The sequence below is a fragment of the Coregonus lavaretus genome (genome assembly GCF_964263955.1).
Source record: "Coregonus lavaretus genome assembly, chromosome: 19".
Taxonomy (NCBI): domain Eukaryota; kingdom Metazoa; phylum Chordata; class Actinopteri; order Salmoniformes; family Salmonidae; genus Coregonus; species Coregonus lavaretus.
Genome location: NC_140006.1, coordinates 14171707 through 14184947, shown reverse-complemented (window position 1 = coordinate 14184947; position 13241 = coordinate 14171707). Strand labels below are relative to the sequence as shown.

The 13241-nt window shown below is 44.3% G+C and overlaps 1 protein-coding gene across 1 annotated transcript in view; it reads left to right on the top strand.

Moving 5' to 3' along the window:
* Positions 1 to 586: 586 nt before the first annotated feature.
* cdh24b (cadherin 24, type 2b) overlaps positions 587 to 13241 on the top strand; it is a gene marked incomplete at its 5' end in the record, with an annotated part of 61222 nt that continues 48567 nt past the window's right edge. Inside the window, one exon of the mRNA XM_084183584.1 lies at positions 587 to 1111. Coding sequence (XP_084039710.1) covers positions 587 to 1111 — 525 coding nt within the window. The remainder of the gene's footprint in view (positions 1112 to 13241) is intronic.

Below are 13241 nucleotides of genomic sequence, written 5' to 3'. Positions count from 1 at the left end.
TGGGACTCCCACCAAAACAGGGAGGATGGAGAAAGTATTCCTAGTCCACCATAGACTAGACCTACACTCCAATAAAACCAGATTCAAATCCATTTCCCGATCCAGAGTGAGACCAGATCTGAGCATTCACACCACAGGGCTGCCAGGCAGAGGACTCACTATGGATTCAACCAGAAAATTAAATGTGACCGGCAGCTATGGTGTCCTGAAACTGCTGTCAAAAGAGAACCTGGTGAGGATTGTGAACTCACAGATGCAGAGTGTTCCGAGTCTGAATAATTTTCAGAGCAAGAGCAGCCGAAGCAGAAAGATAGATTTGATTGATGTGGATCGCCCGATGGAGGCCCTAAAATTACAGAAGCAAGATATGGCTGTTACTCAAAACCACTTCGCATTGGATAATCAAACTGCACTGCCGTATATAAACCCTGTCACAAATCCTGATTCAAGTCTAGAAAAGGCTGTTCACACTTTAAGTGAAGTCACTCTAGATTCTGGTGTGGGAAAAGACAACTCTGAGACGAGGGGTGCAGATAGTACAGGCACTTGGAAGAGCAAACACATCTCTCACCCTCTGCCAACACCTATGAATGAGGTCAGTCTCAACACTGAGAGGGAGGTGACCATCAGTAAGACTGACCCTCCGGCCACGACCAAGCATCTCCCCTCAAGCATCTCTTCTCAGACAAATGCTGGCCCTCCCTCAGTGTTTACCCTGCAGCTCCAGGGAGAGGGGACTCGGAGTGTGGCAGGGGATTCCCATAAGGAGAGTCTTCTTCACACAGCCACACCAGGACTCAAAATCCTCAGTCCAAGTGCCACTCAAAACCCTGAAGGTGGCGCCACAGAGCCAATCGACAGCAGCCATGTCCTCAAACTCCGCCCAGGACCACACTGGGGCAAGGCAGCCAGTGGGGGGATGACAGTCGAGTCCCATCCCGGGAATGGGCGGGGCCTGGTGTTCCAAGAGGCGGAGTCAGATGAGGAGGAAGAGGGCCGTAGTCAAATGGATGGGGAGGGGACTCGGTCACGCAGCAGGAGGAGTTGGATCTGGAACCAGTTCTTTGTGATTGAAGAGTACAGCGGGCCTGAACCGGTGCTCATCGGACGGGTAAGAGGAAACTTTATTAACTATTCATTAGAGTTATGAATCACTTTATGTGTAACTTATTTTGAGCCAAGGGTCTCTAACTCTAACTCCAACTATAATAATATAATATAATAATATAATATGCCATTTAGCAGACGCTTTTATCCAAAGCGACTTACAGTCGTGCGTGCATACATTTTTGTGTATGGGTGGTCCCGGGGATCGAACCCACTACCTTGGCGTTACAAGCGCCGTGCTCTACCAGCTGAGCTACAGAGGACCACACTCTCAACCCTATCACTGGCACACTTGGCTCAACTAATTGTGGTCCTGACAGAAGACCATGATTAGTTGAATCAGGTGTGTTAATGCTGGGCAAGTACAAAAGCCTGCACACCAACTCCAGGACCAGAGTTGAAGACCCCCCCAGTTCTGAACTGTCCTAATTCAACCCTAACATTAATCCACTTTATGTACACTGGTGGGACTATCTCATTGTCCTCAGCAGCTGGAGGGTTTGTTTTGTATGTGTCGTAAACCTTCAATTGGTCCCGTGTAGCTCAGTTGGTAGAGCATGGCGCTTGCAACGCCAGCGTTGTGGGTTCGATTCCCACGGGGGGCCAGTATGAAAAAAAATGTATGCACTCACTAACTGTAAGTCGCTCTGGATAAGAGCGTCTGCTAAATGACGTAAATGTAAAATGTACAGCAGCCCAGTCTACTGTGGTGCCTTCCAATCCTCATGAAGACTTAGATTAATCACTGAGGCTCAACAAAACCCTTAAACCATACGGGCCCCTGGGACCAATCATGACTAGCACCAATCTACACACACCAATGGAAATTGACATCTTCATGAGAATTAATGAGCTCAGTTTTTCATTACGTCACTGATCCCGAAGGTAGTAGTCAAAGTTTTCTCTCATTTCACTCCATGTCAGGACCTTTCAATTCTTCCCACTCGTGGCCAGCAGTCCAGTAGGTCCGGTAGAATGATATTTCAATCAGGTTGATTTACATTTACGTCATTTAACAGACGCTCTTATCCAGAGCGACTTACAGGAGTAATTAGGGTTAAGTGCCTTGCTCAAGGGCACATTGACAGATTTTCACCTAGTCGGGTCGGAGATTCGACTCAGCGACCTTTCGGTTACTGGCCCGACTCTCTGAACCGCTAGGCTACCTGCCGCCCTTGATACATCGTACAATCATAGATTTATCACTACTACATTTACCACCTCAAAACACTACCAGAGGCTGTATTTCTCCCCCTTCGCTCTGTGTAACCTACTCATCCTGCTCCATTGGTTTTCAAAGACTACTGTGGATGTGGGTTAGGCCATGAGCATACTCAAGCTCTCGCTGTACTTAACCGTATAGTTGTACTGTGTTGATACGCTGCTGTGTAGATGGCTAATGTATAAGTCAGTGTGGCCAGTTTGCTGAGCAAATGAATAGTAATGATTCTGTGTGAGTGCTGCGGGCTGTCAGACAGCACTGAGGGAAAAAGAGAGAGGGGAAGAAGCCTCGCTCTGTGGGAAATGTCTCACTGTCTGCAGATGCTATTTTAAAAACGCTTAGGCCAAATTGCTTCACAGTTTATATCTAGCTGTACAGACAGTCAGGCAGGGGCCCTCTCCGACTGAGACAGGAGTCTGTAAGTAGCCTACTTACAATTAGGGAATGCTTAATATGGGCACCTCAATCAGGCCTTCTAGTACATGATGTATGATGGATGACAAATTGCCCAAATTGATACAGAACGGGCAAGGACAAAATGCATGAGCTCAATGTCCAGTGGTACAGATGGCCAGCATTGTAAGTCATTAGTTCCAATATGCTCTGGTGAGCAGGTATTTATGCCTGCAGATTGTATTGAGCTCTATGAGGGAACACAGCCAGACCACACACACGTGCCATATGATATTGCTGACACTTGGAGTCCTCCCAGAACACCAATTGTGTGTGTGTGTGTATGTGTGTGTGTGTGTGCCTGTGTGTGTAATTTATATCAGAGTGTATCAGAGCTGTACATACAGGCATAATGCTCTTATACATCTTATTATGAATGTTTAATCTTCCTGCTCTGACCCAGTATAGGCTACAGGCTGTACAGGCTACAGACTCAGCTGCAACACACTGAAGATCAATAGGGACATGATTCTTTGCTTCTCCTTATTAGAGAGATGATTATGGTTAGATGATAGAGACTCTGATGATGAACATAGAGGAATATACTGTATAGACTGCCAGTGCTTGTGCCAGATGCATTGCAGTTCAAGGTCTTAGCCAAGAAAGACAAACAGACACGCACACACACACACACACACACACACACACATACATACATACACACACAGACACACACGCACACACAAACAGACAGACTCACAGACATGTACGCACGCACACACACACACACACACACACACACACACACACATACACACACACACATTACTATGTATTGCTATATACAGGAGGATCTGAAATGATTGACACCCTTGATAAACATGAGCAAAAAAAGACTGTATAAAATAAATAATTCAAATACTGAGCTATAGTGTATGCTCAAAGAAATCGGGAAATGATATTATTGTATACTAATACAATTGCTCAAAGAAATAGATTTTGTTTAACAAGTAATATTTTTTTTCTCAAAAAGGTAGGGGTCAAAATGTTTGACACCCCTGTTTTCAATACCTTTCAATACCTCACCTTGTGAGGATAACAGCCCTGAGCCTTTTCCTAAAATGTTTTATGAGTTGGAGAACACATTGGGAGGGATCTTAGACCATTTCTCCATACAGAATCCTTCCAGATCCTTGATATCCTTCGTCTGTGCTTATGGACTGCCCTCTTCAATTCAAACCACAGGTTTTCAATGGTCTTCAAGTCCAGAGACTGAGATAGCCATTGCAAAATGTTGATTTTGTGATTTGTGGATTTTGATGTGTGCTTGCGGTTATTGTCTTGCTGGAAGATCCACCTAAGGCCATGTTTCAGCCTCCTGGCAGAGAAAACCAGGTACTGGGTAAATTTCATGATGCTGTTGACCTTAACAAGAACCCCAGGACCAGTAGAAGCAAAATAGCCCCATAACATCAACGATCCACCACCATATTTTACAGTAGGTATGGGGTTATATTCTACTTATGCATTCTTATTTAGACACCAAACCCACCACTGGTGTGTGTGGCCTAAGAGCTCTATTTCCATGTAATCTGACCAAAGCACCGGTTCCAATCCAAGTGCCAATGCCGTTTAGCAAACTCCAGGCGTTTACATCTGTTGGATGACATGAAAATAGAGCTCTTTGGCCACACACACCAGTGGTGGGTTTGGCGTCGAAATTAGATATTGCTTGTTAAACAAAATCTATTTCTCTGAGCAATTGTATTAGTATAAAATAATATAATTTACCAATTTTTTTGAGCATACGATATAGCTCAGTATTTGAATTATTTATTTTATACAGTCATTTTTCTCATCTTTATCAAGGGTGTCAATAATTCCAGACCTCACTGTACTGCTATACAGCTCTGGAAAAAAAGATGTTTCTTAAATCAGCATGTATGACAGCCATTCCATTGTCTGTTGAATTCCAACACAGGCACACCCCATTCTACTGAATTAGGTACTGATTAGGTGATCACCTGAACCTAATCTTATTTAACGAGGAAAAGTATAAAAACCACTGCTGTGGTCATCACTATCCTCTTGCAATAGGACCAGCTGGATGGCAAAAACAGTGCTAATAGTACCTCAAAAGTAATATTAATCAAAAAATAACTATTGACCATGCCAAAAGAGTTGAAAATGAAAGTTTTGAGTGAGGAAAAGAAGGGTTCAATTTTGGCTTTACTGGCAGAGGGATACAGTGAGCGTCAGGTTGCTTCCATCCATAAAATTTCAAAGATGGCGGTTCATAAGAACAAGGTCAAGCAGCAGACATTGGGGACAACAAAGCTACAGACCGGCAGAGGGTGAAAACGACTCTCTACTGACCGGGATGACCACCAACTCATTCGAATGTCACTCAACAACCGTAGGATGACATCAAGTGACCTACAAAAAGAAAGTCAAACGGCAGCTGGGGTGAAGTGCACACAGTGAGGACGGTTCAAAACAGGCTCCTAGGGGCAGGGCTGAAGTCATGCAAAGCTAGAAAAAAGCCCTTCATCAATGAGAAGCAAAGAAGAGCCAGGCTGAGGTTTAAAAAAGACCATAAGGATTGGACTGTAGAGGACTGGAGTAAGGTTATCTTCTCTGTTGAGTCCAATTTTCAGCTTTGCCCAACACCTGGTCGTCTAATGGTTAGACGGAGACCTGGAGAGGCCTACAAGCCACAGTGTCTCGCACCCACTGTGACATTTGGTGGAGGATCGTTGATGATCTGGGGGTGCTTCAGCAAGGCTGGAATCGGGCAGATTTGTCTTTGTGAAGGACGCATTGAATCAAGCCACGTACAAGGTTGTCCTGGAAGAAAACTTGCTTCCTTTTGCTCTGACATTGTTCCCCAACTCTGAGGATTGGTTTTTCCAGCAGGACAGTGCGCCATGCCACACAGCCAGGTCAATCAAGGTGTGGATGGAGGACCACCAGATCAAGACCCTGTCATGGCCAGCCCAATCTCCAGACCTGAACCCCATTGAAAACTTCTGGAATGTGATCAAGAGGAAGATGGATGGTCACAAGCCATCAAACAAAGCCGAGCTGCTTGAATTATTGCGCCAGGAGTGGCATAAAGTCACCCAACATCAATGTGAAAGACTGGTGGAGAGCATGCCAAGACGCATGAAAGCTGTGATTGAAAATCAGGGTTATTCCACCAAATATTGATTTCTGAACTCTTCCTAATTTAAAACATTAGTATTGTGTTGTTTTTATTTTCTTTGCATTATTCGAGGTCTGACAACACTGCATCTTTTTTTGTTATTTTGACCAGTTGTCATTTTCTGCAAATAAATGCTCTAAATGACAATATTTTTATTTGGAATTTGGGAGAAATGTTGTCAGTAGTTTATAGAATAAAACAAAAAATATTAATTTCACCCAAACACATACCTATAAATAGTAAAACCGGAGAAACTTATATTTTTGCAGTGGTCTCTTAATTTTTTCCAGAGCTGTATATAACTCATGCCTTAAACATTGATTGTTGTACATAAAACATGGTGAATGCCACAGTTCCTTGACGGCAGAAAGTCTGTACACAGCACAGCACTGGATGTCTATGTTCATCTGGTGGAGCCAGCATTTCAGCCCTGTGATAATTCTGAATTTAATTGACGTTGTCATCACATGTTCTGTAATGGGGCTTTCAGATTTGAACAGTGCGAGTGTGAAACAGAATACTGATAGAATACAGAGTAGAGAGGAGTGTAGCAAAGGTTTGTGTTTGCCTCAGTAGTGCTCGAATGAACTCTAACAATGCTCTCATCTCTCTGTGTGAGCCTCACTAAGCTGAAATGGCATTTTAAAAGTATATATTTGCTGAGCCCAGTGCATATTCTATCGATGCTGTCTGAGCTGTCATTCACCTGTATGACTCTCAAACCCCTCTAGCTGGCTGGAGCGTATCATTGGTAAACCAGGTGTGCAATAAGAGATGGTCTGGCTAGATTTGATCACTATTCATAAGATCCCTGTTCCCCAAAACAACCTCCTTAGATCACAAATACTCTCCATGCACACACAACATTCTGAACTGATCTTTCTGTAAAAAGAAATTACATTACACGTGTTCTGAACCTTTATGTTATTGGATTTTTATAACGCTTCTGCATTCCATAAGACGAGAACCAATCAGGCTTGTGAGAGGAAGTTTCAAGTATATTATATGTTGGTGGTGATAGTATATAATAATATAATAATAATATAATATGCCATTTAGCAGACGCTTTTATCCAAAGCGACTTACAGTCATGCGTGCATAAATTTTTTTGTGTATGGGTGGTCCCGGGGATCGAACCCACTACCTTGGCGTTACAAGCGCCGTGCTCTACCAGCTTGTGTGGGCAGGGGAAGTAGTCTTTGTTGTGTTGGCAGTGGTATTTGGTGGCTGTCACAGGGGTTTTGCAGGGCTGTGTGTTTCTCTGGACCTCAGTGTGGCACAGCTCCTTGTTCCTTGGCTGTGAATGGAGGGCCATCTCCTCCTTGTCCCTTAAATGGAGACCGACATGTTGGTTTAACTCAGCAGCCACTGTGCACACAAACGCACGCACACACACACACTTTCACACACTTTCACACACACACACACACACACACACACACACACACACACACACACACACACACACACACACACCCACACACAAATAGGTCACAAATGCCCCCACAAAGTCATGAAACACCAATATACACATGTACAAGGAACTTATTATGCACAAAGCCCGAGGAAAAGACAGAGAGAAAACAGGCGAGTTAAAGAGAAAAGGAGCGCTCGAAGGGGGGCAACAGTTACAGCACACACCTGCTGGCAGGAAGCTCATCAATTATAATCCTAAAATGTCTCATTCCAAACTGCTTTGTGTTTTCTCACGTTTCCTCTCTCCCTGGGAATGTCATTTAGCCTCTGGGCTGGAGCACAGCAGGAGAGAGCAATTAGAGACAGAGGAGGAAGACGGAGCGATGGGAGGAGGGAGGGAGAGAGCGATAGGCGAGAGAGATAGAGGAGGGAGGAAGGGAGCGAGAGATGGAGAGATAGAGAGAGGAGGGGGATCAGGGGACGATGGAATGAGACTGGGGCGAAGACAGATTTGGAGACCAGAAAAGGTAGAATGGATGGAGAGAGGGGAAAGGAGGGATGGAAAGAAGGAGGGAGCGGGAGAAGTGTTTAAGCAGAGAGGATATGCAGAGAGGGAAAATTAGGGAAGAAAGTGTGTAAAGGTTAATGGCTTACAACTAACAGAGCGGAAGAGCATGTGAGGGTAAAAGAAAGGAGCATCCATGTTCTAGAGTTGACCTCAGTCTATCAACCCTACTCAGCAAGACAGAGAGAATGGCGACAAGAGGAGAGAGGGAGGGGGTGAGAGGAGAGAGAGGGGGGAGAGAGAGAGACACAGAGAGATAGGGAGAAGAGAAAAGAGAGAGAGGGGGGAGAGACCAGATAAGAGAGCGAGGGAGGGAGGGAGGGAGGGAGAGAGAGAGGAGAGAGAGAGAGGAGAGAGGAGTAAAAGTAAGAAAAGGGAAGAGGCAGTGTGCATGGAGAGAATAAAGAAAGGAGGGAAGGGAGAGGGAGTGGAGCAAACAAGAGAGAGTTGTTTAATATTTTAAAAAACCGTGGAGAGCAAATTCAAACAACTTCTGTGCTGAGTGGGAGCTGAGAGAGAGCGGGGAGTGTGAGAGAGAGAAAGGGAGAGAGCATGAGGAAAAACTGTAGTGTCTATTAAAGGTGAAATTCAAAGCGTACAAAAGCCTGCCTTTCTCTCCCTTTCTTCTGCTTTCCTTTCTCTTTTTATAGCCTATGTTTAATCACAGAATAATGTCGAGTAAATCTGCAAAGTGAGTGTATGAATTTAAAGCATTACCATAGCTAAGTCGCTAATGTGGAGAATGGAGTATTTTACTTGGAGAAACTCACAATGATACCCGTCATGGTGTACCACCATTTTACCCCAAGATAACCCACTGATTACATACATTTAAACCATGACCAGAATTACATACCATTAACATGTACAGTATGAAATATATGTAAAACACGTATAGAATATAATGTACTGTAAGATAGGTATGGAGGTAAAATAGTGACTTAAGTTGTCACGATCGTTACATGAACCGGACCAAGGCGCAGCGTGATATGCGTACATCTTTTAATGAGTACTTTATAACAATAACAAAACGATACGTGAAGTCCTAAGGTTAACAAAACACAAACCTCTCCGGAACAAGATCCCACAAATGACAAGTGCAAAACAGGCTGCCTAAGTATGGTTCCCAATCCGAGACAACAAGCCACAGCTGCCTCTGATTGGGAACCACCTCGGCCAACATAGAAACACATGAACTAGAACATGAACATAGAACATTAAACATAGAAACTAACACCCTGGCTCAACATATAATAGTCCCCAGAGCCAGGGCGTGACATAAGTATACAAGCATGTGAAATGGTTTATTACCCAGGTGAGCCATGTTATTATACAGTTGAACCCACATGGGGGTTAATTGTGCTATTATGGAGCTAAAGGATATGCAGGTTAAACTCAATGATTTTATCAAATTAAACACATCACATGGTTAAAGTCGTGATTATATGAAGTGAACGCCCTAGCTGGGGTGAACTCCTGATTATGCATAGCCCAGTGTGAGTGCAGCTCGTGACCTTGAGCTAATATTTATTCACTGGCCTCTGAGCTGAGAGTCAGACTGCATGGCCGTCCGCTCCACTTCCCCCAGTGCCCCTGAAGGAGGCCAGTGAGTCGGGTCGGAGGGGAGGAATGGGGTAGGGCGCTGTGCCCATCTTTATACACACACACATACACACACACACACACACACACACACACAAACAAGCATGCATGCATAACCAACATACAGATCCACACACTCATTTGCAGTACATGCAATGCAAAAATACACAAATGCACCCAATGCACACAAACAGATTCATGCAAAGTGATTGGGGAAACATTCAAACAGTGCTTCGGGATCCTTTTTTCCATTTCTTTCCGTTCTCTAAAATCCCATTGGCAAGGAGCAGTCCTCTTGGCAGTTGCACACAGTGGCATATATGTGGGCGATTTGCCCTTTAAATGTACAGCCGTGAATTACAGTAGGCCTCCGGTGGCCTTTTCCCACGTTGCCACTTGCCCTCCTGCTAAAAATATGATGTGAAGTATACATCATCAGTGGGCATTAGGCAATAAAAAACTATCTGCACTAAGCACCACACGGTTCTCTCTCAGATATCAGCTGATTATGATAATCAAAAGGAGGATTTGCATACTCTAGAGCTAAAAGCAGCAGTTTTGTTGTGAATAATGTATCATGGTGGCAGGGAATAGTAATAGTATTATTAAAGAGGCTTGTGGTGATAAGGACTGGTAATAATACTGATGAATAATACATGTTGGCCAAAGTGGGGGGGTCGGCAGGGGGTCGGTAGGGCTCTAAAACCACTAAGACAGGACTGAATTAGATCACAACAGACCAGGACAAACTGTCCATAACACAACCACATTATATAAAGACTCCAATACAGGCCAAACACAAGGCTTGATTAAATCTTGCTCACTAAGTACATGACTGACCCATACCTGCTGTTCTGTTGACACACCAGATCTTTACTCAGACCAAAAAAATCACAGAAGCCAAGTGTAACTCCGGTGAGGGGAGTCTGCTTGGTATTTTTACTGAACCCAAATCTATGATGTGATTGAATGAGACCGTAGGTAAAATGTTATTTCTCAAATACTTAAACACAGGTTTGATGGAATTGAACCCTCAGACACACTTCAAACCCTGTCAAAGAAACCAAAAGAAACAAAGAAACAGGTCTCCCTTGTGAAGTTTTAAGCCCCTCTGGTGGTAGAGGGTAGGGGAGGTACTGGGGGTAGAGCGAGGATGGTTGGGGCTGAGTAACATAACAGAGTCCTACCCCTCTGGGCCAGCTGGGTATCTGGAGTATCCAGCTGGGATAAAGCATCTGATGATGATCAGACTCTCTCTCACAGCATCTCATCTCATAGTGGTGACTTTAATTATGTGTCACTGGGTAGATTAGGCCCCTTCTCTTTAAGCCCCTGTTATGGCTCCAGAGCCCTGGCCCACACTCAGCTGTTTCCTCAGGCTGCAGGTGCTGGGGGGTGGGAGGGTGGAAGGGGTGGAGGGACATGGCTCACAGTCCCAGCCCTGGGCCCTGCCAGCTGGAGGGTGATCTGGGGTGAAGACCCACCTAACCCTCTGTCATTAGACAACTGTCTTTAAGATTAGTGTTCTGGCCAGCCAGGCCACACAACACGCTGTAGGAGCACTGTGTTTCATTTCTGGCATAGTTACACTTTGAAGTGTCCTGCTAGGGTAAGAAAGACACACAGAGAGGCTGTCTAGAACATGGCTCCGAGCACATTCTGTATTTAAAATTGGCTCTGAAGTGAAGTTATTGTTGGCCACATGCCAAATCAATACAGTGCCCTTCTCCCCTATGCCCTTATTGACTCCCCCTAGAGGCCATGAAAGGAGTGGGTTGGTATGAATGATATGGAAACAGCCCTAGACGTCTAGACACTTGTTCTGTGAAGCCATGGTATACATTGATCATGTGACCCTAGCTCTTTGAAGTTACGATGTATACAGTGGTAGTCCACCAAACAGAGCACGAGGAGACGATTCTCCACAATGTAGTTAAAGATCTAGGGATATCCTCCCTCACGCTGTCTCCAAAGCCTTTGATTCTTCTCCCTGGTGTGATGGGGATTGAACCTCACACCACAGTAGTCCCTGTGTGGTGAAACGATGTCTTTAGTCCCCCATGCCACTGGAGGCTATTGCTCTTTTACTTCATTCAACACCAATTTCCCATAACCATGCTTTCCCCTTCTACTCCAGCCCCCCAGAATGTGTGCTGAGGAAAACATATTCATTAGCCTAATGCGCAGATGCAAAATTGATTTTCTTACGTTTTTATGATTTATTGTGCTGCAGAAATTTGAAATTGAGTATACGGCTATAAGTTATTTAAGTGATTTAGAGGTTGACACGGAGTGCTTTTTCTGTGGTATATGATGTATGGTTATTGCAAAAATGTGAAATTGAGTATATGAGTATAAGCATATTACCTTATGATAATATAAGTAATTTAAGTGATTTAGGGGTCTGGGAGTCAAGGTTTGCATACACAGTAGCAGGCTCCTCAGTCAGTACTGTAGCAGACCAGACTGCCACTGCTGAGGTCTGAGTCCGATCACTCTGGCAGGCTAGAGAGGGGTGATAATGTGGTGAGGTTGGTGATTTCTCTGATGTGGTCAGTGGCTGACTGTTTTTTCTTTCAATGGATTTGATGAAGTATCTGGCTGTTATGGGCTCTTACAGTGGACGTTAAGGGGCGTTATTGGTTGTGGTAAATGTGAATAGGTATGTGTACTATATGATAGCGTTGTTGGTGTTATAGCACTGTAGTGATAGATGAGATCATTAATCTATGCTGTTATTGGTCAAATAAAAGGTATGTGAGTTAATGTGAGCCCATATAAAGCTAATGGTTCATGTTATGAAGACAGGTTAGAAGGTGTTATGGAGGCCCCAGTGCTGTACCATATAATACTGTGTGTCGATCAGTGACAGACAGATTAGAGGGTGTTATGGAGGTCCCTGTGTTGATATACTGTGTGTTAAACAGTGACGGCCAGATTAGAAGGTGTTATGGAGGTCCCTGTGTTATACCATAAACAGTACTGTGTGTTGATCAGTGACGGCCAGGTTAGATGGCACATCTTGAGAGAACTCTTCTCCTCACCTCCCGGGCCAGAGATTGGCCGGCCTTTCATCATCACAGACACCACTCACTGTGGTAATGATGGCAGGAGCTTCATTAAGGGCCTCGTTAAGCCACGTCGTTAAGGCCATTAATGACCCTTCGTTAAGAACCCTGAACGTGCTTAATTTTGTGAGTGTGGAACCTTCCCTTCTGGTGGTCTTGACCAGCTGAGTGTGTAGCACAGGAGGTTGGTGGCACCTCAATTGGGGAGGACTGGCTTGTGGTAATGGCTGTAGCGGAATAAGTGGAATGGTATCAAATACATCAAACACATGGTTTCCATGTGTTTGATACCATTCCATTTGCTCTGTTCCAGCCATTATTATGAGCCATCCTCCCCTCACAGCCTCCACTGGTGTCCAGACCAATCGGGCCAAACCAAAACATCCAGGATGAAGATAGAAGAACTCCCAGTTCAGACTATCAAAATAACTAATACCGGATGTACTATAAGTGCAGTATCCGTGACAACCTTAAAGAGCTGCCATGTGGTGGTCTATTTGCAGGTCCCAATCCGGCACCCTTCCCACAAAATCGTTTCACTGCCTGCCAATTTATTTGTAGACATTGTAATTTACATAGAGTTAATTAGTAATTTCTGGAATAAAGTGATAATAGTACTAGGAGTGTTACCCTCTGCTCAATTTTAAGAAATGATTATGTGTA